The 25,900-nt window shown below is 38.9% G+C and overlaps 1 protein-coding gene across 2 annotated transcripts; it reads left to right on the top strand.

Annotated features, from left to right (window-relative positions):
- Positions 1-625: 625 nt before the first annotated feature.
- On the top strand, positions 626-25,680 carry TBK1 (TANK binding kinase 1; the record flags this gene model as incomplete). 2 transcript variants are annotated; one of them, XM_084275208.1, is made up of 20 exons in its annotated part: positions 626-712; positions 3,157-3,297; positions 3,550-3,679; positions 4,216-4,397; positions 5,161-5,321; positions 7,211-7,321; positions 9,070-9,249; positions 11,594-11,790; positions 13,572-13,630; positions 14,808-14,899; positions 15,872-15,973; positions 18,538-18,616; positions 19,456-19,577; positions 19,709-19,785; positions 20,112-20,151; positions 22,979-23,080; positions 23,172-23,268; positions 24,232-24,338; positions 24,685-24,756; positions 25,553-25,680. In XM_084275208.1, the coding sequence occupies 20 exons, from the start codon at positions 626-628 to the stop codon at positions 25,602-25,604; spliced, it is 2,190 nt and encodes a 729-aa protein (XP_084131334.1). In that variant the 3' UTR covers positions 25,605-25,680. The 2 variants fall into 2 exon arrangements, with proteins under 2 accessions (XP_084131334.1, XP_084131333.1); XM_084275207.1 differs by having other exon boundaries at positions 22,979-23,107.
- Between the last annotated feature and the right edge of the window lie 220 nt (positions 25,681-25,900).

The raw sequence follows: 25,900 nt of genomic DNA, 5'->3' as shown, positions 1-25,900 counted from the left end.
AATTGGTGGTTATAGGAAATAGCTGAAAATACTTGTGTTATTTGTGACTCTTCCCTTAGCTTATGTAAAAACAGCTTTTTGTAAGTGGTTAGTCCAGTTCCTTTATAGCTGTTATGAAGTGCAACTTCCGGAGTCATCTGAAAAGATCTGTATATGTACCTACTTGCCATCATATCTACTGTCTGTTCTTTGGCATATATACCAAATGATGGAATTCTTTGACAGGTCTTACTTTCAAAATACCTTCTGCACATGTGCTTGATTCTTTCCTATAGTTTTTCTTGCTACATTATTAAACCACTTGTGTACAACAGGAAAGGGACTATAAAGCTTTCCCTTTTCTTGTTGATTTTTCAAACAAAGTTTGAAGAGTAAAGATGCAGAGAGGTGTTGGGTCTATGGCATTAGTTTTCATTGTTGAGCTTGGTTTTGTTTCTTTGTTTCCCCTCTCCTCCTTTACTTGGTTGTTCTTAATTAATTCTGTATGTCTTTGGAGATAGGGTTGGGCGTTTTTTCCTTCAGATTAATATAACCCCCTCTGATGTATTTTACTAATTTATAATTCAATATACTTAACCTTTTGTTTTTAAGGTGAAAAAGAAAACTGTCTAATCGAAGAGCAAAGATGCAGAGCACTTCAAATTACCTCTGGCAGATGTCTGACATTCTGGGACAGGGAGCCACTGCAAATGTGTTCCGGGGACGACATAAGGTTTGTGAGGAATTACTGATCTGAGTAACATGTAAAACTGAAATTTTTTCTTATGTGAGTAATGTCATGAAATAAAAAAAAAATCAAGATTTAGGCTTAGAGCAAATATATCTTTGTAACTATTCATGCTTTGTTTTAAATTTTTAATATTTATGCATTGAATTAGAGTTCTATACAGTTATTTCAGAAGATTTGGTTTTTTGTATTATATATTATATGAGGATTTTTTTTTTTAATATTATATTTTATGCTTTTTCTGCAAGGCCTTTGACACAGTCCCCCACAACATCCTTTAAGTTGGAGAGATATGGATTTGATGGGCGGACTGTTAAGTGGATAAGGAATTGGCTGGATGGTCATATCCAGAGGGTGATGGTCAATGACTCGATTTAATGATGGTCTGTGTGACATCAGTATGAAGTTACATATAAGCCATGCTGTTTTCTGCGTTCCACATTTATCTGTGAAGCAACACTAAGCATTAATTTAGCAGTTAATGTGCTTTTTTTGCATGAGTGCATTTCAACACAGAGTGATTCCTCTATAAAGTTTACGGTTTCATGGTTGCATCCCTCAACACCCTCACTGATCTGAGCACATCACCTGCAGCTTATTGTCAGTGGGAGAGAACTTTAACCTGGGTAGTGCATGTAAGTTGTGTGCTGTACAACACGCCCAGTCTGAGTGCAGGAAGTCTAGCGGTGTTCCCCAGGGCTCGGTGTTGGGTCCAGACCTGTTTAATATCTTCATTGACGACCTTGATGAGGGAATAGCATCCACCCTCAGCAAGTACACCGATGATGCAAAGCTGGGAGGAGTGGCTGACACGCAGGAACACTGCGCTGCCATCCAGAGAGACCTGGACAGACTGGAGAGCTGGGCAGAGGGAAACCAGATGAGATTCAACAAAAGCAAGTGTAGAGTCTTGCAGCTGGGAAGGAACAACCATTTGTATCAGTACAGGCTGGAGGATGACCTGCTGGAGAAGAGCTCAGTGGAGAAGGACCTGGGGGTCCTGGTAGATGACAGGTTGGCCATGAGCCAGCAGTGTGCCCTGGTGGCTAAGAGAGCCAATGGGATCCTGGGGTGCATCCGGAGGAGTATAGCCAGCAGGTCAAAGGAGGTGATCCTCCCCCTCTACTCTGCCCTGGTCAGGCTCCACCTGGAGTATTGGGTCCAGTTCTGGGCTTCTTGGTTTAAAAAGGACAGGGATCTCCTGGAGAGAGTCCAAAGAAGGGCCACAAAGATGATTAGGGGCCTGGAACATCTCCCCTATGAGGATAGGCTGAGTAAGCTGGGACTCTTCAGCCTTGAGAAGAGAAGACTAAGGGGGGACCTAATTAAAGTTTATAATTATCTGAAGCAGGGGATGCAGGGGGAATCAGCCAGCCCCTTTTCAGTGGTCTGTGGGGACAGGACAAGGGGCAATGGCTGCAAGTTGGAGCACAGGAAGTTCCGCACCAACATGCGGAAGAACTTTTTCACAGTGAGGGTGACAGAGCCCTGGGACAGGCTGCCCAGGGAGGTGGTGGAGTCTCCTGCTCTGGAGAGATTCAAGACCCGTCTGGACGCCTATCTGAGTGATATGTCCTAGGGAACCTGCTTTGGCAGGGGGGTTGGACCCGATAATCTCTTGAGGTCCCTTCCAACCCCTACAATTCTATGATTCTATGATTGTCCTTAGGAGGAGTCTGTTGCACACAAGACCACTAGAATAAGCTTATTCTTAGAGTGAGTGCAGGGAGGTACTTTGCCCTAAAAGGGACAGGAGTTGCACTCTCAGCTGGTGCTGTGGATGCCTGAGGATGCTGGTACTTAGTCCCAATTGAGAATTTAAGTCTCTTATTAAGCTCATGACTGTGCTCCTGTTGCTTTTGATGTGGGTTTGAAATGCTTCCAAGATTTTAGGTGAGTGGTATGTAGTGCTCAACGCTGCCTTTGGAAAAGCAAAATCCTGCTGTATCAATACAAACAGAACAGTAAAGACAGAGAGCAACGTTTGGCTTCTGAATGTTGTCTCTTAAGCAAGCAAAGATTCACAGCTGTGCCAAGATTCTCAACACATGCATGTCTCCTATGCACTGGTGCAAGTGGCTTACCTCTTGCTGAAAAATTATTTTTCAGCTAAGTTTATAGGTTATTCTTAAACCTGTAGCCTTTCTTATGCTGACTGTTCTTTTTTTGAAAGCACTAATATTTTGTGGGCTGATGTTAGATTTCCATTCTGCGAGTCTGTTTATAGATAGTCTATATTAAACTAAACCAATTTGTACATATTTCTCTTTTTTTAGTAGAATCTTAATGTCCACATTAACACAAAATGCTGTTTTGATCTGTTTCTAATTTGGGTATGCTTATATGCACAACAGAAGGTCTCAGAGGACTTGAATAATGGGTATGTGTACATTTACAATCTTAGTAATTTGTCTGCTTCTTTTAAACAGAAAACTGGGGATTTATATGCTGCCAAAGTATTTAACAGTATAAGTTTCCTCCGTCCTGTGGATGTTCAGATGCGAGAGTTTGAAGTATTGAAGAAACTAAACCATAAGAACATTGTCAAATTGTTTGCCATTGAAGAAGAGGTAATGAATTCTTGTAATTGTGACCTGAGATGCATAGTAGTAACCACAGTAACCGTTATTTTGCTTTATCCTTAACTATAGAGGATAAAATTACATGTTTAAAGAATCTGACCCAACCACCACTGTTTTTACTTTCTCTTCCATTGTTATCATTGTAAGAATATGCTTGCTTCTAGTGTTTAGGCTGTGGTTATATGCAGTTTCTGACATGGTTTTCACAATAGTCATGGACTTACAATTTTTTTTTTCCAGACAACGACGAGACACAAAGTACTAGTGATGGAATTTTGTCCATGTGGGAGTTTATATACAGTCTTAGAGGAGCCGTCTAATGCCTTTGGTTTGCCAGAATCCGAGTTCTTAATTGTTTTGAGAGATGTGGGTATGTAGACTTTGCTCTTTGGTCTGATTTGTTGATTGAAATGAACTCATACTTGCGATATCTTGAAACAACAAGAGACAAGGAATTCGAATGACTGTTAACTGATTGAAGAAATTATTATGGTCATATGGAGTCACATCTTTTGTTTGTGCGTTAAGAAGCCATTTCCGTTTAAGCACTGCTGTAATTCTTTTTGGTGCATTACAAGGTTACTAGTGAGAATTAAATTCAGAAGAGTAAATTAAAAAAATAATGAGGTTTACCTGTGTCTGCCTGTTACAAAATTTTCCTCTGTTATTTTATAAGAAAGATGTTGCATGAGAACAAGAAATACTTTAGCTGTTTGAAAGTGTGAAAATGCTCAGAATATCCTCTGGTCCTGGTCTTTTTGTTGAATGTCCCTTCTTGTTCCCATTTCCCAAGAAAAAAGTAAATGAGTGTGTCTTCCCAGCCCAAGTTACCGTTCAGCCCTTGTGCAATCCCTGTTAAGATGTGTAACATGAGTTCTTGATGTTTGTTTTTTGTTTCTGTTGAAGTGGCTGGGATGAATCATCTCAGAGAGAATGGCATAGTGCACCGTGACATCAAGCCTGGCAATATCATGCGGGTTATAGGCGAAGATGGTCAGTCTGTTTACAAACTTACAGACTTTGGTGCTGCAAGGGAACTTGAAGATGATGAACAATTTGTTTCTCTCTATGGCACGGAAGAGTATTTGGTAAGCCCGTATGATTTCACTTTCTCTTGAAGAAGTGTTTGAAGCCAGGGGCCCTTCGTGATGCGAGTTGAATAGGTGAAGGTCAGGCTGTTGGGAGGTAGCATTTAAGCTTTTGTATTGTAATTGTTTTTATAACTTTTCACCTTTTTCACCTTGGGTCATGCTAGTTCTACTGCAGATCTGAGCACAGTAGTCTATAAATAATTTCCAGGTGTAACTTGTACTGTTTTGTGTGAAAGGAAGAACAATAGTATTTTAGTTATTAATGTCTTTGTGCTTATGTCTCAAGATACTTTTCAGTTTGTATATAAACTGTATATGAGATTCAGTTGACATCTTTGTTAACCAGAGAGAGGCGGGCAGAGAAGCATCAGTACAAGCATCATTTTCTTCCTGTTTTGTTTTTCCACATGTAGTGTCATAAGTGATATTATTCTTTATGGAACTTTTTCCAGTTTGGTTTCTGTTTCAAAATCATCTGGAGAAATACTGGTTTTCTTCTCTTCTTTAGTGGTGTTTTATTCTAGAAGTCAATCTAGCTAAATTTTTAAATTTTTTTTGCAAACCTTCAATAAAAGTGGCTATCATACCTAGGAACACTTTTATGAATGTCAGAGTAACTAAAGCAAATTCTGTGAACACAAGCTAACTTTGCTTTTTGATTAAAGAGCTGAAAATTTAGAATGATAAATTATCTTTCTGTGAAAGATTTTTTCTTTATATTGTTTGTAAAGCAATTCTAACTTTTTTTTTTTCTCTTTAGCATCCTGATATGTATGAGCGAGCAGTTTTGAGGAAAGAGCATCAGAAAAAGTATGGAGCCACAGTTGATCTGTGGAGCATAGGGGTGACCTTTTACCATGCTGCAACAGGGAGTTTGCCTTTCCGACCTTTTGAAGGACCTCGTAGAAACAAGGAAGTAATGTAGGTAATTTAGAAGGAGAATTTTATCTGTTGTGAATTACTATTTATGTGTTTGTCAGGAATGCTTTTTTTACCAAGAAATCCTACACACATATAGTAAACATTAAAATGGTGAAAATATTTAAGGAAAAATGCTCTTTAGCTTTGTTGTGGTTTAACCCTAGTAGGCAGGTAAACACCACAGAGCTGTTCACTTACTCCCTTGCAGTGGGGTGGGAAAGATATTTGGAAGGGTAAGAGTGTGAAAACTTGTTGGTTGAGGTAAAGATGGTTTAATAAGTAAAAAATACCCAAAAAACAGCCAACAAAAATCCCCCACCCCTAAACACAAAGGAAAACAAAACCAAGAAAAACAAGTGATGCAAAAAAACCCCCAGTTGCTCACCACCAACCTAGTCAGTCTCTGAGCAGCTGCCACCCTGGCAAACTTCCGCCCCTCAGCCTGTGTTGCGGAGCATGATGCCATATGGTATGGAATATCTACAGCTGTGCTGGATGCGTTCCCTTCCAGTTTCTTGCCTGCCCCAGCCTCCTCACTGGCAGGGCAGTGTGAGAAGTATAAAAGGCCTTGATATTGTGTCTGCAATGGCTAAAACATCCCAGGGTTATCCACACATTTTTGGTCACAGATCCAGAACACAGCACCATACGAATTGCTTTGAATGAAATTAGCTCTTATCCCAGCCAAAACCAGTATGAACATTCTACTTCAGCAAGGATTTTACTGAGTGGCACCTTAACATCTGAATTAAGCATCAGCGCTCCCCCCAGATACTCATGTTTTCCACATATCTTTGCTTTGCCATGGCACTAGGCTGTTTGTTACAGTGTGATGTATATAAATGGGATGTTCAGGCAAAATTATGGTATTCTGAAATGGGATTTCAGTGTTGCAAATTTTTGTTGTCCTTTAAATGGTCATCTTTCCAGGCAGTCTTAGAATGCATGCATTGCCCATGAGACTGACATTTTTTGAGTAGCAGAGTTGTGGACTGTGACTGAATATAAGAGGGGCTGCTCCTGAATGGGAAACAGAAGTTTCTCTGATGTGCCAGTTGGAATTGATTCCTGCGTCATCTTAGTGTAGTTCTACTTTGTTGTTGTTCTGTGTGTTGCATTTAAGAAATAAAGGGGTTACTTGGGAAGTCTAATGGGCCAGTAATATCTCTGTTCTGGAAATCCTTGCAAAGCTGACTCCAATTTTCTTAGTCCATCCTGTGATTATCTCACAAACATTCTTGTTCTTTCCGCCTGCAAGATAAGCAAGGAACATGTTTTATATGTACCTCATCCTACAACTGAGATTTTCTGTTGCAATAAAAGTGTATTGCTCCTGATTAATTTCAGGAGAATTTTGAGAAATACTAGCTGTGCTAGTAAGTAATTCAGTACAAAATTAGGCAATGACAAATTGTATCCAAATTGCTAGATGTATCAAAGATAAAATAATTTCTCAAAGCCCACTTCCCAAATTTGTGGTGACTAAATGTCGTCATGTCTTGCCATGGAACACGCTGGAAGTTGGTCATATAAGTGCCTACATTGAACTGCCTTGGAAATCTGACTTTGATCAATTAACACTTGTGAAGAAACTCCAGCTCCCTTTAGTGATGCCTGAAATATCTCCTAAATTTTTCCCAAATCTGAGGTAGACAAAGTTGCTCTTCCAACATGGCTTGAAGTGTTTCCTTCTTCGTTGTTACTATTTTAGCACTACTTTCTGTCAGCTTGTAAATGAAAGTTCCTAATTGCTGCACCACCTACAAATTTACACCAACCCGTGGTTTAGAATTGTATTATCGATACCCCTTTGAGGATCAGTTACTAGACCTGCATACACACAAGAGGTAGTAGTTAAAGTCTCTCTTATTTTTTATAAAATATCCCAGGTATAAAATAATCACTGGAAAGCCTTCTGGTGCTATTTCTGGAATACAGAAAGTAGAAAACGGACCAATTGAATGGAGTGGGGAGATGCCTGTTTCTTGCAGTCTTTCAAAGTAAGTTTCAACTTCTCACAAGGTGTTTTGATGTTGCTTAATTGGGCTTTTTCACTTAGTCTTTCAGGATCAGGTCTTTGGAACAGAGATCTGACTGTTGCAGTTGTTTTCTTTGAAGTCTTCATTAGATCCATGCAGCCTACTATTACTTTATCAAGGGTTTTTAATTCCCATCTGTCCAAATAATTTTAGGACTGCTAATTTACAAGTGAGCACCTGAGAATCTGAAGTGGTATGAGTAGAAGAAATATTTTTTCTGCATTTTCTCCACTGCCAGGGAAGAGTAGGAAGATTTAATAAATACTGAATTGACAAGCCCCCCTTTCTTGCAAGGATGTGACTTCAGACAGGATGAAGATTAGGCATTAGGAAGGAAATTACAAGAAAGCACAGTTCAGACTTGCGTTTTTGACAGAAAACAATTCACATCAGCACACTTAATATATTCTCATAGTATCTTTTATATTTTTTTAATCATATTTTTTCTTCATAGGTTATATAATGCTCAGTTGGAAGACCCATGGAAGATCTGATCTCAATATGATTTTAAAAAGATCTTCCATAACCCGTTTACCTTTTTATATTCCTAAGACTTATTCAGTATCTTAAAATTATTACTCTTTCATGGTAAAGGGAGAAAGAAATTGTTCTGTGAACATACTCTAGAAACAATTTTTTCTGAAAGCCAAATACATAGATCCATAAGGAGTGTAGAATGCAAGTCTGGTTTATATCAATTCATTAGTTTATAGTGGGCAGAACTTGCAATTTATATAATTGTTTTTGTGATACTGTTCAGTTGTTTCCTCTGCTTATTCCATGTAATTGAAGTGCTTTAAATAATAAGGCAAGAAGATTTTTACATTAAACATCAGTTTACAGTAATATTTTCAAGTAGCATTTAAACAGTGTTTACTGTTACAAAGTTAGTACTAAAGGGAGCACAGCATCCAGTGACCTCTGATGCTGCTGTCACTGTGCTTGTAAGTCGCTGGAGCCTGCTTCAAAACGTGACCAGTTTTCCTGCTGGATTCATGTTTGATGTGTACACATTGCTAAAGCTTTGAAGAAGTCGTTTGTGGTAACACAGTGGTAGGATGCATAAATTCTCTTGCAATTCAAGTTCTCGAAGTAGAAGTACAAGAAATTCAAGCTGGCCTTTCTCCTAGAATAATGACTGTGAGGCAAGAGTTGCACGTTTCTCTTTGCAGCAGTTGAGCTGGATGTGTGGAATGCTTATTTAGTCCCATCTCAATCAGGATGAATTCTGTTAGTGTTGATGATTTAAATAATGAGTCTTTGCAAACCCAGCTGATTTTGACTGAAAGCAGCATGGTGTGCTCACACAAGCAGCTCAGCCAGCAAACCATAAATAGTAGTAGCTTCCTTCACCGCTGTGGTAAGTATGTGGGGCAAGCTGGGTAAAATGCTGCTGTCCAGCAGTGACTTTAGCTCTAAAATGTAGGCTTCTTTAATTGCATGCCATTTTTCCAATGCCCGTGAAATTTGTCAAATACAAAGGAAAAAATATTTGATAGTTGAGCCTGAAAAGGAAAGAGAGAAAGCATGTGTATTAAATAAAACCATAATGTTATTATTAAGCATTTTGTTGGTCAGTAGAGGAAAACCTCTGGATATTTTTCAAGGGATAATAGATTTGCATTCATGAACCAAATCCAATGAAGCATTGCAATCGGTTACAAGGTGGGTATATCTAAGTTGTCTTGTCTCCTTCTGGTATCCTGTAGAGGTCTGCAAGTACTGCTCACACCTGTCCTTGCGAATATTCTTGAAGTAGACCAAGAGAAATGCTGGGGATTTGACCAGTTCTTTGCAGAGACGAGTGACATACTGCACCGAATGATAATTCATGTCTTTTCGCTACAGCAGATGACCTTGCACAAAGTTTACATTCACAGCTACAATACGTAAGTGTGTGCTCTCTCTGTTTTCCTTTCTCTGCTCTTATTCAGGCAAACCTTACTACCACAGGCGTTCCCCACTGTTACACATTCAGTAGCCTTTCCTTGGTAGGCTGTGTGAGAAAGTGAAAGCTTGTCATTCTTCTGTGTATTCAGAGTACATGGAATCAGGTTGATCGTAAAATATTTCCAATAACATAATTGAAAGTCAAACCAACTGATCTTAAACTTGGTCTTAATCAGTGGCAGAACACAGACTTTCTCTTTGACATGGTACAAAGCACCTGTGTTCTTAATGGATCCCAACTCATCCTGCATTTGTTTATGTTACTTATTTACAAAGTAGTTTCCCAGAGACAGTGTTCAACTCTTGCCTTTCTTACCTTGTCCTCGAGAATACAAAATGTGTGCATCATCTGTCTGACATAAGAATCTCACAGGGGTTCTGAAGTTGTAATTGGTATGATTTAGGATCCAGAGTTATATGGAGTTCACTTTATGGTTATCAAGGGCTGATGTTAAAAGCTGTAAAGATTGGTTCACAGTTCAATCCAAAAATAAGTGCCTTTTCTCTGCCTTATGACAGCTAAAACAAGGCACATCTTGTTCTCTTAATATGAGAACAGACACAGTTATTTCATTAACTGTATAAATACAGTGCTAGCCTCTTCCAATTCTTGTGTCATTTGCAATTTGAAAAAGCCAAGTACTATTTTTTCACAGAGAAATCTTGCTTGTAGCTCAAATTGTTATTTGTCCTTTATTTTTGATGATTTGCCATTATTTATTTTTATGATTATTTGAATACTAGCTGTAGCATTAAGAAGTAGCAGGGTATTACTGTTGCACAGGAGGCATATTGGTCCTTCATAGAATAGCATGGGTTGGAAGAGACACCAAGGATCATAGAGTTCCAACCCCCTGCCACAAGCAGGGCCACCAACCTCCAGGAATATCTAGACAAGGTTGCCCAGGACCCCATCCAACCTGGCCTTGAATCCCTCCGGGGACGGGACGTCTACCGCTTCTCTGGGCAGCCTGTTCCAGCACTTTACCACTCTCTCTGTAAAAAAATCCACCCAATATCTAATCTAAACCTTCCCTCCTTTAGCTTTAATCCATTCCCCCTTGTCCTGCCATTGTCTACCCTTTTAAAAAATTGATTCCCCTCCTGTTTATACTCCCCCTTCAGGTACTGGAAGGCTGCAATGAGTTTCCCCTGCAGCCTTCTCTTCTCCAGGCTGAACAAGCCCAGCTCCCTCAGCCTTTCTTCATAGGGGAGGTGCTCCAGCCCTCTAATCATCTTTGTGGCTCCTCTGAACCCTCTCCAACAGTTCCACATCTTTCTTGTATTGGGGGCCCCAGTCCTGGACACAGTACTCCAGATGGGGCCTCACGAGGGCAGAGTAGAGAGGGACAATCCCCTCCCTGTCCCTGCTGGCCACCCCTCTTCTGATGAAGCCCAGGATACGATTGGCCTCCCGAGCTGCAAGAAGACACTGCTGGCTCATGTTAAGTTTCTCATCCACCAGAACCCCTAGGTCCTTCTCAGCAGGGCTACTCTCAAGGAGCTCTTCTCCCAGTCTGTATCTGTGTCTGGGATTCCTCTGGCCCAAGTGCCAAACCTTACATTTTGCAGCATTGAACCTCATTAGGTTCACCCAGGCCCACCTTTCAAACCTGTCACTACCTTCCAGGTAGTATGCTTAAGTTGTTTTTTCTTTGAAGTTTTGTTTGTTGATTTCCCCCCCCCTCTTTTTTTTTTTTTGGGGGGGGGGGAGGAGGATGGGGTTAGTGTGGAGGCTTATTATAAATTCTTATGCCTTATATCCAATGATTGCTGGAAATACAATACCAGAGTGTCTTTGGTCTTCCTTATAACTTGGAGATAATCTGACTGATAACTTACTGGCTGAATTTGAGTGTTTTTTGATATGTAAAATACCAGACTTTTCTTTTGGAGAGACCAGGCATCTCCTTTGAAGAAATGGGCGTTCCTGAGCACACTAAAGTATGCATCCTTCCTCTCCTCAGTGTTGCCTGTTTTTACTGACCCTCAGCTTCAGGCCACAGCAAGTTTGTTTACACAGTTGTGCTTTGGTGGAAAATCAGAGGTAGAAAGGGAAGTGTGATATTTTTCAGGAAATAGCATTTATTTTTGTAACAGAGCAACCTGGAGCCTTGGGCAGTGTGCTGGTTTTTGTTCTGCTTGGAAGTCAAATGCTTTATGTATAAATTCAGTTTTTAATTAATAAGCAGTAAAAGGCATTTTTATTTAAGTAATAGAAAAATCTGAATTGTTGAATTGTTGTCATGAGTCTTAAGTACTACTGTGTTGTTTGTATTATAGAGCTGCTATATTTCATGACTTGGTCTACAAGCAGACAAAAATAGCATCTCAGAATCAAGAGCTGATATATGAAGGTCGGCGTTTAATACTAGAGCCTGGCAGATTGGCACAGCACTTCCCCAGAACTACTGAAGAGAATCCTATCTTTATATTCAGCAGAGAGGCTGTCAACATTTTTGGATTAATCTATGAAGAAGGTACATGAAAGTAATTTCCCCTCTCTTACAGATATCCTTTGTAAACAGTTTGGGTTATTTATTTATCATTTTATGTTTGTTATGTCAAAGAGACAGTGTTTGAAACCAAGTTCCCCTCAGAACCTAAAGTACTGTGTGTGCAGTCCAGGTCTGTCTGTCTCTGTTTGTTTGTCTGTTTGTTTTTTAAAAAGCATATTTTCACAGAAACAGTAGCTGCCTGTAATGTTCCTAGTGCTGTGAACCTGAGCAGTTGTGTGTTAAGATGTAGTGGTACATATGGAGTTCTGAATTTTTTTGAAGCATGACACTTTTAACAAGTAGAAAGGAACATTATGGAATGAATTCAAGGCTGGTTCTTTTGTTCCATTACTCAGTAAGTGGAAATTCCAGTTTTGTCTTTTTTTTTTCCCCCTTCCTATTTGTCATGTATGTGGTTAGCATTTCAGTTAACAGAAGATCATAGAATCATTGAATGGTCAGGTTTAGAAGGAACCTTAAAGATCATCAAGTTCCAAGCCCCAAGCCATGGGCAGGGACACCTCTCACTAGACCAGGCTGCTCAAGGCCCCATCCAGCCAGGCCTTGAACACCCTTGAACCACCACCTTCCTGGGCAACCTGTGCCAGTGCCTCGTCAGCCTCAAAGTGAAGAATTTTTTCCTAATATCCAATCTAACTCTATCCCCTTCCAATTTAAAACCATTCCCCCTCATCCTGTCACTACATACCCTTCTATAAAGTCCCTCCCCAGCTTTCTTGTAGGCCCCTTCAGATAGCGGAAGGCTGCTATAAGATCTCCCTGGAGCCTTCTCCAGGCTGAACAAGCCCAAGTCTGTCAGCCTGTCTTCCTAGGAGAGGTGCTCCAGCCCTCTAATCATTTTGTGGCCCTCCTCTGGACCTGTTCCAACAGTTCCATGTCCTTCTTGTGCTGGGGACTCCAGAACTGGACACAGTACTCGAGGTGGGGGCTGGCGAGGGCAGAATATAGGTGCAGAATCACCTGCCTTGAAGATAAGGCAATGCCATAACAGAAAAAAAAGACTTTTTTCTTGCATTTCCATTTGCCACTGAGAGGCTTATAGAGGGCCCTGTGCCAGTGCCCTTTTTTATAAGAGATGAGCTAGAGGATGTGCTTCCAGTTGAGAGACGAGCATTGCTTTTCTTAGTGCGTGCTGCAGGCTGACTGCTTGGGCCAGCTGGCACTCACACTGAGGTGCTGAAGAGTGTGGGTAGGTGAGCTGTTTGTGGAAGGATCAACACGGCCTTTATGTTGTGTCAGAGCTTTCTGAAGGAGTCAGTGAGCATGAGAATTACAGAGATTCAGCAGATTGAGGCTATCTTAGGTTTTAAAAGACTTATTTAGTCAAGTTCTGCCTTTAAGAGTCTCAGTGAAACTAAGCAACCATGATATAAAAGGGAATGGTCTCCTGTGCAGGCAAACATAGGCACAAAGAACAGCTTTGGTTGGCTTTCTCAGTGGAGAGAGGTCACTAGTGGAGACCTGTATGAAATCTGTGCTGTGCAGCATGTTCAAAAGTGACTGAAAAAGGAAGTGATGGACAGTTTGCTGTTGTTAACTTATTTAAGGTATTTGAGACAGATGCTAGTTTTGAAGGTGTGCATGAGACCCACACAGTATTAAAAGACTTGGCCATAATAGAATAGATCAAAATCCCTGTAGATACATGAGGTAAGAGTGTACAGCATGGGGAGGGGAAACAGTCTGAACTTTTGAAATCTCTTACGAAAAATGAGAAAATACTGGTTTGTTTTATGTTTCAGTTTTGCTTCCTAAAGTACATCAACGTTATGATTTGGATGGGGATGCCAGTATGGCTAAGGTGAGTAATTATGATTTTAATTTTTAGACCTGTCTCAGATAATGGTGCCGAAATTAAATTTACTTGATTTTCAGATTAATAATGTTAATCCAACTATTTTTTAATGTGCTAATGTGGATTCTGACAGACAGAAAGGGATTTGTTAACAAGGACTCCAAAAGTATTCTAAGGCCTTAAATATTATATGAAATATGTTTGTATATTTTCTTTTTAAAGAGACAAATCCAAAAACCAGCTTTCTAAAGTCCAGGTGCTTTGTTACTGCATAATTCAGTGATGGCAGGGAAAGCAGCCTGCCACTGTGGAGTCCTGAAGTTAGCTAGAAGATTCATACCATCCCCTGTGATGGGGCAAAATTTAACGTAAGAAAATGAACTTCCATCTTTCTCTCAGTAATAAGGAGTCTCTTAAGACTCTGAAGGAGAGTGGAATTTCTGTTGCCTCTCCTGCAAGTTTTCAGAATCTGTGGGAGACAAGAAGAGGATAATACTTTGGCCTTTTCTAACGATAATCTTTGGTCTGTACTAAAACCCACTGAACATGTGCATTGTCATGCTTTGACTTTGTGACCACCATTCATACTAAGCCTGCAAAATACTGGCTACTGAGGAGCCTTGTATTCAGACATGGTAGTCCTGAAAGCATATGTCTCTCTGAATGCCAGAAGCTTTTAGCATTAATAAACATATAATAATTAATTGATACTAATTTGGTAAAATTTTGTAAATTATAATTTCTGAAACTTTGTTCATGGTTCTAAATACTACAACAAACTTGTAAATGGAATGGGGTGAATGAGGAGAGTCCCTCGCCCAAACATTTTAAAATGTGTAATTTTTTACAAGTTTCTTTCAATGTATGTGTTTAATTCCTAAACCCCTGAAGAAACACACTTGTGACTTGCCAGAAATTAAAGTAAAACCTGAGAGTAAGTGGTGTCATATTTGTGTATAAGAGACTGACTTTCATCCCTAACACATATTTCAGCATAACTGGAAAAACTCACTCCTGTGTGTAGGTCTGCCTCTGTAATGAGTGTGTGATTATTTCCTGACTGAAGTGCGGGCAGTTAGGCATTTTAAACCACCACCTTCACGTTGCCCTTTCTTCTATTAATCTGTGTCCCTTTCAACGTCAATGACAGATTAGTACTAACGTTGTTTGTTTCTTCCACCAGGCTGTAACAGGTATTGTATGCTATGCCTGCAGAGTTGCCAGCTCCTTGCTGCTTTACCAGGAGCTGATGCGAAAAGGAATACGATGGCTAATGTAAGCAATAGATTGACTTTTCTTGCACTTTTTTTTTAAATTGAGATACACCTTGATTATTAATACATAATTCTGTGATCTCCCAGTACCCTGGGAAGTTTTCTTTACTTCTGGAATACACTAGTCTTTTTGATTAATGTTTTCCCCCCTTTCTGTCATTAAAGAAATAAAAATAATTTCTTCTGACAATAAGTTTTAGGTATTTCTGGTTTTACTTTGTGGCAAATGTAGGTCTAGCCTCTGGTAACATGCAGGTACAATTGAGCAGCTTGCACAAAATAGTTTTATATGAGGATCTCTAATTGAAAGTAGTTCTTACAGTGTTACAGCAGAATCAAATGCAACGTGCAGTTTAAACCAAGACTATTGCTGCTAAAGATGTCCATTGTATAGGCCTATGCCTGTGTTCATTAATGTTTAGCCACATAATGTACTAATTAAGATGTGATTGTCAAAAAATAGAAGTGTAACTGATAGACTGTTAGTTTACCAACAAACCTTGAAGAGTTGCTGAGGGTTGTAAAGAAGGAGGAAATTAGGGGCAAGGTAATTCCAACAGGGGGAGTCCATGACCAGTGACATGTGGACCACCTATCCTAATTACACCCCTGACTCAAAAGAACTGCTAGGCATGTGCACTAATTTACATAGGCAAATGCTTAGCGATCATATGATGATAAATAATGCATGTGTGGTAGAAACATGAATGTGTTAATATTAAGTGTATAAATAACCAACGATTTGGAGCTTTGGTGTGCTGCTGTCCTGGGACAGGCAACCATACCTGTGCAAATATGCAATAAAATACCTCTGCTCTGTGTGCATATGGGCATGTTGCACACCAAGTAAACGAACCCCCAGTTTTGAGACAGCAGTAGCAGTTATTACTGTGGATATATTACTGTATTACTGATTGCTGGTAAGATGGCAGTTGAATACTTTTTGTTATAGACTAATGCTTCACTTTTTTAGTGAAATAATCAAGGATGATTATAACGAACTGGTTCATAAGAAGACAGAAGTTGTTATCAGGCTGGAGTTCTGCAGCAGAAACATTGAGAAAGCTGAGAAGATGTGAGTAGAAGCACTACACTGAATGCATTGATTTTTCATTATCCTCTTTAATGGCAGCAGTATTTTATGTTTATTTACGAGGGTTTTGCATATAAAAATTTAATTTGAATAGGTATGGATGTGCTGATGGCAGTGACTTAAGCAGATTTAGTAATATGCTTTACTCAAATTAGAGTGTTCCATTTTTCTTGTTAACATAGGGGGAATAAGTAGTTGCTATTGAATAGCAGTTTTTTGGAGTCCTTTCTTTAAAACTGACTCTCCTTTCTTCTCTGACTCAGCTCATTTGCTGTTGTTGACTTTAAAAGCTATAGTAAAGCCTGGACAAAGAATCAAGTGGCTTTCCTTTCATTAGTGCTTTAGTGCTTTTGTCCCTGAGTTTGCTCATGTGTGTTTGGTAAGGATGACTTCAAATACTGCCCTTTTCACAGCTTTAAGACCGTAGCATTTTCTGCATGGAAGGAATTCTATAGAGCAGCTGCGAAAAACAAACACACGCCAACCCAAAACCAAAGCAGCACTAGGATATCACTAGATCACAGTGCATGCACATAAGGATGCCAAAAGTCAACTGCACAGGAAATTCTGCTTCTGTCGTTTTTTCAAGTGCCTGCCTGTTACGTTATTTTTATCTGCTTTGGTTACTTCAAATGGTAGGCGAATGTTGCTCATATGGACCCACTTAGATCTATATAGTAGAAAGTTTTTTAGAGTCCTTTCTTTAAAACTGACAAAATTTATAATAAAAAGCACTTAAAGAATGGTTATCTTTTAGCACTGGATACTTCCAAGTTTCAAAGACCTCAGAAGATAGTTGTTTCTCTTGTCTTTCTTTTGATGCCTCAGAAAGCCGGAATCAAAACTCACTAGCCTTGGTGACTGTTAAGCAGGTATCCTCTATTGCAGCACTGGGCACACAAGGGATCGCTCCTCTGAATGTGTGCGCCCATTAAAGAAAGGAAAAGGCAGAGTTATACAAATTATTTCTAAGAAGTCATTTATATTAATTCCCCACAGATGGAGCATGCTCAGTGACACCCAGGGGATCCCTCGGTGCTCCCCAGGGATGAAGGCTGAATGCTCTCCTCACTCTCAGTGCACGCTCCCCACATCTCCTCTCCATGCTTATCTGGGCTCCCAACACCTGCACCAACTAGTTAGTTTTTTGCTGAAAACAAGATATACTCTGTCTTTTAATTGGACGTTAGTCTCATTATTTATGACTCTCCTATCTTCTACTTCCTCTAGTTTTGAGGCTGTTACACTACTGTGGTTAAGTTTTGTAGCCGCTCTCATGAAACAGCTTATGTGATTACAGCCAAATTCTGCTAAAATCCAAAACTAATCTATTGCTAAAAACACAAAAATTCTTACTTCTTTATCTTAAAGGCTGTTACTATTAAGCTGCTTACACAGTTAGAGCTTTCTCTTAAACTAATCTGTTCTTAAAACCGTGAAAATTCTTACATTAAAGTTATATTAATTGTCTCTTAAGCTACACCTTTATCAATCTATTCAGCATGATTACATTTCATTGAATCACTTTCCAAGGAAGTAAATGTTTTTCCAGTGCTTGGGCTCTTCTGCCCCACTGCTGCCTGTAGGAGGTAGGATTGCACCATTGAATTCTCCCTCCAAGTTTCATTTTTTTCTCTATCCTGATCTTTGTTTCATCTCTGAACACGCAATGTCCAATCTCAGTCATATTCCTTTTCACTTTTTAAGTGTGCCTTCAGTGTTCTGTTCAGTCTTTTCACAAGCTAGCTTTAGCTCGGTCTTTCAGGTGTGTTTTTCTTAGCTATTCTGATGCAGACCTTAAACCCTGGATCTTTACAGGATTCTCCTATGAGTAGTTGTTTCCTGTTCAGTCTACTGCCAGTGTTCCCTAAATGCCACCTTGGTCACTGGATTCTGTAAACTTGCTTCCAGGCTGCCCACAAAGCCATGGGGTTTGCAGAGTAGACTTAAGAATAGTCTTAGGGAGCTGCTGTGCATGGATGAATCGATCAGCTTGTATATAGTAATTATGGATACACAAGGGTTTGTCAGAGTAGCTGTGTGCATGTCAAACACAGAAACTGACACACCTGAACTTTAAGGTACTTGCTTTAAAAAAAATCCCAAAACAATCAAAAATGAAACTAGTGAAGTTGATAAGTAGCAAGATGACAGGATAACTGTGTAGCCTAGTTACAAATCATTGGCTCTGTATTCCAAACTCTTCTTCAAGCCAGTTTGCACTAGTTCACAAGACTGGTTCTTGTTCACTCTGTATTTGGTCCAGATGATGAGAAGAAATATTTTGCCACTGCCTTTTGAGTACAAGTAATGAGAATAAAGTTGTCAAGAATGAAAGTTTCAAGCTTCTTTTTAATTGTTCAAACAAAAATGTTGCTGTTATTAATAGCCACTTAAGATTTCAGTGTTTCATGGCTGCTGCTTGACAGATAGCATATTTCATATAAAAGAAAAGGTAATTATTGTTACACTTCAAATTCAAGGAATATTTTGAGTGTATTCACTGTTTGTTTATTTTCTTTAACTGTGCTTTCTGTTGTGGTCAGATATGAAAATTTGATGCAGATGAACTTGGAAGCATCAGAAGTGGATGAAATTTCAGAGATACACACAAAACTCTTGCGTGTAAGTATCTTACAAGGCCTCTGTCATTCTCAAAATGGTGTTTCTAAAGAAAAAAGCCAAATGCACAAACCCACAGATTTTTCTGTGAATAACAACTCTGAATTTTGAAAGTCATTTCTAAACTGCCAAGTGCCCATACTGAGATATGGATATCTTTCTGAAAACAGAATAAATCCTTTTATTAGGCCAGTGAAAATAATGAGAAGTTCCTAAAAACACACCCTCATTTTCTAAAATAATCCAGGAAAAAAAAATTAAGCACAAAATATATTTTACTTGCAAGTTTCTTTCCTTTTCTTAAATGACTTTAAACTACTTTATTGGCTTTCTAACATGATCCATACACAAACATGTGTCAGAGTGTTCTGCTTTGAAATTTGCACCATGTTTCCAGACAAGTAGGGAAGAAATTAAAAGTAACTTTACACACTGGTATGCTGGGAGCAGGTATACAATACTCCATTCTCAAACCAAAATGTGATTCGTGCATTTTTATTTTGAAGGTTATATGAACTGTGGAGAAAGGAAGGTATTCATTACATGGGTGGTCATTTTATGAATTCTTAAACCAAAAGAGTAAGTGTAGAAGTAAATAGGGAATATATGAAACATAGAAACTTACTGTTGAAAGAAAATAAGTATTAACTAACTGAAATGCCAGTATCAAAGATTATTCTTTCTTTAATAATAACATGTTTTATTTGATTTGGACATATTTCTTTAATGAATGTCAGAGAAACAAATGGATCTATAGTATTAATATGCTCAGTCTGTTTTCAGCTTTGAGCAATTTTTTACTTTACTTAGTGGTAAGTTTGAACTTTCTTGCTTTTATGTAGCTTTCCAGCTCTCAGGGCACAATAGAAACTAGTCTTCAAGACATCAAAACCAAACTCTCTCCTGGTGGCTTACTCTCTGACACCTGGGCAAATCAGGAAGGCATGCATGTGAAAGACAGAAAGTGAGTAGCTGTATTCATTGTTTTAATATGTTTTGAATTCTAGATTGAGTTGTAGTTCACAAAACTCATTAGTAGGTACTAAAGTGTTATATATATATAAAATATCTCATTTTTTCCTTTTATCATTCTAGTCCGGAAAGGCTGCAGACACTGCTAAGTTCCATCACAGATATTTATTATCAGTTCAAAAAAGATAAAGCAGAACGAAGTAAGTAACCTATTTGATTCGCTTTTAGCAGATCAGTCCTTGTTCCACTAGGATATGTGTGGTAGCAATGGAGTTAGTCAACAACAGAGATTATGTCGGTAGGTTTGTCTTAGTGAGATACCACCTTAAAGCCCATATGAATGAAACACCACTATTGATCTCATAAATTTGAGTTGCAATACTGAAGAGAAAAATAAAAAAGTAAATGACCACTTTTACCTAATAAAATAAGAGGAAACCATATAGGAAATGGGTACATTTAGTGGAGTTTTACATAACTATAACAGAATTAAACTGGTAATGTCTGTCATCTGCTCTGATCCTAGGGCTTCCTTATAATGAAGAACAAATTCACAAGTTTGACAAGTAAGTTTTGAAGTTACCTTTGGGAAATACCACGATTGCTTTCAGGTCCTTCAGGTGCTCTTGCCAATAACCTCTTCTGTTGATCTTTGTTGTCAATTACAACCTCTTTAGGAATGCTTTCTTAAAAGTTTCCTTTTGGTATCTTGCTTACATAGGGATGCCAGCATATGATAATGAGGTGCTTTCTGGCAGTGGAGTTCCTTCACTGATAGACATTCTAAACTCAGCTGTGAAATAACCATTTGTTATTTGGGCATAAGTGTCTTAGAAGAAAGACATTTTTTCTTGTGTTTTAGGGAGGAAAGAGCCCTCAGTAAGAGCAAAGAGACTTTGTAACTAGGGTGGAGATAATTTTTAACACGTGAATAAAATACAGGCTAGCTGAAGGACATTCTGGAGTTATTTAATCTGCCCGGTAATACAGCAAGCAAAATAAATTTTGATGCAGTTCTCCATGTCTATTTAAAATTATCACTGATGAGAGGTGGCCACATTAAGTGTCTGTGTGTAACCTGTGGGTCTAGACTCCCATTAGGCTCCACTGACACTACTAGTCAGTGTAGCCTAATGCTTGAGCAGCAGAAAACATCTGCTCTGCTCCTGCTGCTGTACTTGACTCAGGATCAGGTCAGTGCCTTGTATGCAGGTGCCTAATGCTATTTGAGTTGCCCTAAGGTGTGTGAGATGCTCTGAGGCTGGGAGGTGGGACACAAGACAAATGGGAAACCTACACCTCTCTTGGATGGACCATGAGAAGCGTCAGGGTATCCTTGCGCTTCTTGGATAATGCTAGGTGCTTATGTTGAAGTAAATAAAGTTACTCTCCTAGTGTCTGGTCAGTAGAGTGGTTCCCTAAACTCTACTGAGTGCTACGTGAATTTAGACCCCACTTGTGTGACGTGAAAATCTGTGCAAATGCTGCCACTAGTGAAGCTTCACTGGCAGTTACAGATAGAAAGCCAACATGCAGAAGGCACCAGTGGTCTTGCAACCACACCGCTTGATTTTCCCATAGTGAAAGCTAAATGGGCTGACTGCCAAGTGGAGGGAGGTTGGCTTCCTTCAAATAAAGGACAGTGGGTGAAGGAAACCTGTAAGGAAGATCTTGATTACACTGAGAGTGGGACACATCATTGCTCTGCAACAGCAAGGGACTGAATTTAACGTGAGCAGTAATTTCCAGTCATATGTTCTTAAGGATATGGTGGGAAAACAGGCAAATGTTGGGACATTTTCCATAGCTCATTTGAAAACTGCATCTCTCAAGCAGATTAAGGAAGTTTTAGAGCTTTTTCTACAACTCAAACAGTGTCCTTGCATTAATATGTGAACAAATAATAGGCTTCATCTTCATGGTTTTGGATACTGGTATATGTTCTACCACAAATTTCTCCTTGGGATTGTTCCAGCATCTCTGACATCCTAACTACATCTTATTGTACTTGACTCACCTCAGAGAGAAATGGTTTTTGTTAAGAACTGTATGCCATTAGCAGGAGAGGCTGGCCTTTATAATATTTATCAGTAGATAGACAAGGGACCTGCACTCAGTTCAGGTTTTTTCTGGCTGAATGACAGGTATGCATGCCTGATGACACTCCAGCTGCACGCTAGCCAGCATTCAATTAACCAACAGCTACCATACAAAGTCTTAATAAAGTACCAGAAGCAGGTGTTAGACTGTAGTGTATTCCTCAGTTTCACTTACCATGCTATGCATTGCACCAGTAAGGCAGTTACACTGGGATTACTGTCTGCAAGGCCAATCAGAATTGGATTTGTTTTGTTTTCCTGTCCTTATCTCTGTATCCACTTGCTCTTGCCATAAATTTAAGCTACCACAAAAATGTGCAGTTTTTCTTGCATGTATATTACTCAGCACGAAGGATTATTTATACATGCTGGAAGTTCAAAATGTTTGCAGAAGGCAAATAAGAAATAATAAGAATTTCTGTCCTTTGCATTTAGAATCCTTTTCTTTAAATATAGCTGCTCAAATAAATACTTACTTGGAGAAGACATTTGACCTTGTGTTCATATACAAATAGATGCAAATAAATGCTGCAAATGTGGGGCTTTTTTCTCTCTCCCTGCCAAGAAATATTGAAGCATAAACTGTTAGTTCATGCAGTGTGTTGAATTCTTATACGCTACTGTCATGGTTTTGCCCCAGCTGGCAGCTAAGCACCACGCTGCCACTTGCTCAGTGGGATGAGGAGGAGAATGGAAAAAAAATCAAAACAAACTAGTGGGATAAGATAAAGATAATTTAATAGGATAAACAAGGAAGAAAATAATGACAATAATAATGGTAATAAAACAAGTGATACACAAATGCACTTGCTTACCACATGTGGAAGTTAAAAAAAAATAACAACCAACCCGATGCCCAGCCTGTTTCTGAGCAGGGATCCTGCATCCCAGCTCACTGCCCCAGTTACATCCAGACCATGACGTGCTGTGGTCAGGAACATCCCTCTGGCCAGTCTGGGTCAGCTGTCCCGGCTGTGCTCTCCCAGCTTCTTGGGCACATGGCAGGGTGTGGGAAGCTCAAAAGTCTTTGACTTGGTGTAGGCACTACAAATACCTAGTGACAATTAAACATCAATATCAGCATTATTCTCATCCCAAATCCAACACACAGAACTACACCTGCTACTAGAAGGAAAATTATCTCAGCCAAAACCAAGCCAATTACAGTAGCCTGAATAAAGTTGGCTGAAGGGATTTTAAGTCCACATACCTTTTCTCCAAGATTCAGAAAATAAATTAGAAGAACGGTGTTTTCAAAGCAGTATAACAGTGTTTGTTCTTTCCTGTGGTGCAGGCAGAAGCTGTATTTGCATGCTACAAAAGCCATAGCTCTATTCAAAGATGAATGTGTCAGCAAGTATGATATATTTTTGGACAAGGCTGAGGACTGGACAAGGCAAGCTATTTCTTTCTTTAATATTTGGTAATGCTCACTGCACCACTTTGATAAAAGGAAACTCTCAAAAGAGAAAACTTTTTTCTTTTAGGAAGATGCTTCATGTCAGGAAGCAGTTACTGGCTCTCACAAACCAGTGTTTTGATATTGAAGAAGAGGTGTCCAAATACCAGGATTATATAAATGAGGTAGAATGCTTCAATATTATGTAAAGTGTCTGCATGCTTAAAAGACATTGTGTAATATCAGTGGTTTTGCCTTGCATTAATGCAGCTGTAAGAATATAGAGGGTCTATATTAGCTGCATTGCTGATGTCAGTGGCATGTATTTTTGAATAATAACTTGATTTTGGGGCTGGGTGGGTGTTTTTTGATGGGTTTGGTGATTTTTGGTGAGGTTTGGTTATTTGTTGTTGAATTTGTTACTAATTTTTTAGCTGTAGAATTCCCCTCCAAAAAATATGTGCAAATGGATGTGTGTTCATTGATGAATGTTCTGTGTAACTGTTACCATAATGGTATCTGAGCACTTACAGAGTTATCTTAATACTCTAACAAAGCATTAAAACACTGCTCCTGTATTCAAGATTAGGGGATACATGCTTAAAGATACATGCTAAACTAATGATGCTGGTCACTCAAGTGTTTTCTTAAAATTTGGACAGTGACTCTGCAAGATATCAGAATTGCCTCAAAACTGATCTAATAAGAGCATTTTCATTTGGGAAAATGATTTTTTTTTTTTAAATAAAAGAAATATAAATGAAAGAGAACCACCCCGAGGACTGGTGGAGAGCAGCATTTTACTTGTTAATTGTTTGTATTTTAGTAGCACTACCAAAGTCAGTTACTGATTAGGATCCTATTGCCTTAGGATATTTATAACCATAATAAATAAATAATAATTTGAGAGTTTATTATTAAAGTATAAGACAGTTAAGAAGATGGAACAAACCAGGGAACTATAGGCTGTGTCAATGCAATACTTGCTGTGATGATCTCAACTTGGAGACTATCAGCTCCCTTACTACTGTAATGATTTTACAAGGCATCATAGCAGCGGAGGATTTAAAGAAGGGCTTTTAAGGTGGGCATCAGGACACATATGGCAACTTAAATCAAAACTTCCATTTCCTTTTTGTCTACTGCAGTTACAAGATGCTCTGCCACAGAAAATGTTTGCAGCTTCCAGTGGGATGAAGCACTCCATGAACACAGTCTATCCGAGCTCAAACACACTCGTGGAAATGACTCTTGGGTGAGATTTTATTTAAATTGGATTGATGTAATGTCCTATGCCTGTTAGACACCTAAATTGAAAAAAAAAATTGTCCAGCTGACTTAGTGGCTGCTGTATCCAGAACCATGACTTTTACATTGCAGAGAAAACTTTATATTGCCAAAGTGGTGGTACAGATTCGGGGGGAAGTAGGGGACAACCCTAATGTGTCACCCATCATGTTTAGTAAATAACCAACCTGTTATGTGTCCCTTATTTTGTGTGTAATGACAAGTTGCTGAAAGCTCTGTGGTAGTGAGTGATCATAGCAGACAACTGTCCCTATAAAAGGTGTAATCTTTCTTTTGCTTCTTGTTAACTACAGCATGAAGAAACTCAAGGAAGAAATGAAAGGGGTTGTTAAAGAGCTGGCTGAGAACAATCACATTTTGGAAAGGCAAGCAATTGTTTTCCCCTTTTGGAATGATACTAGGAACAGGATTAATTTGGTACATTTTGTAAATCCAGAATTTAAACTAAGGGATGATTCTATGACCTCTTTAACTGTAAATGGTTTTTGGACTGTTGCTCTGAGGTGTAACCAAAAAACCCAGTATTCAAAACCTTGAAACATTACTGTAAGATCATTCTGATACAGCAATTGTGGCATTTTTGTTTCATGTTACTTATGTTTAGCTAATAAAAATATCTGTTGCACAGACAGATTAATTCTGAACTTAAACACAATACTTTCATGGCAATCCAGAGGAGTCTTTTAACTCCTCACTTTTAGACATTTTTACTATCTGTGGAATTATACCAATGTGGATGATTTTTGAGTTTTCAGATTGCCTAAATAAAGTGAAGAGAAAGAGGCCAACATCTTTCTTACAGTCCTGAGAAGGGTATTGTCATTACCACATACAGACTGATTTTGCTTTTTTTTTTCCTATGATGATGATAAAATATATAAAAATAATGATCTCCTGAAAGCTTCAGGGTGAGTTGGTGGTAGAAAGGAGCTTAGCTTCAAGCTGAATTGGTTTTGTTTTGTTTTATTCCCCACCCCAAGTCCCATGCTTAGACAGTGCATCCTTCCTTTGATCTTCCTTCCACACACAAAAGTTACATACGAATGTTTGTCTCTGCATGTGGCAAGAGAAAGAAAAAAACCATAAATAAATCCCAATGAATTTAAAATTGATTCTAGAATCTATTCAATCACCTAAGAACACACTGCTTTTTCATTTTAGATTTGGTGCTTTGACTATGGATGGTGGCCTGCGGAACGTGGACTGTATCTAGCTTTCAGAGGACCTGAAGAGGACTTGTAAATTTTTTTCAAAGGGGAAAAAAATACTGTTGGGACATTTAAAGGCAGACAATAAACCTGTATCCATTTTTTTTCCCTCTGCAATTGTAATATTACAAATGTAAATATGTACAATATGTAAATAGGAAAGAAATATATATCTTTTTTTTGGTCAATGTTAGGATAGAAATACTGAATCACTCCTGGCAGGGAATTCAGCCCCTTGGAGGATCTCTGATGAGGTCCTGCAGGCAGAAGTGGTGTTGATGAAATCGCCATTTGTTTGCCT

Source organism: Gallinula chloropus (genome assembly GCF_964237585.1).
Source record: "Gallinula chloropus genome assembly, chromosome: 1".
Taxonomy (NCBI): Eukaryota; Metazoa; Chordata; class Aves; order Gruiformes; family Rallidae; genus Gallinula; species Gallinula chloropus.
The sequence above is the reverse complement of the archived record's forward strand: the minus strand, read 5'-3'. Positions and strand labels throughout refer to the sequence as shown.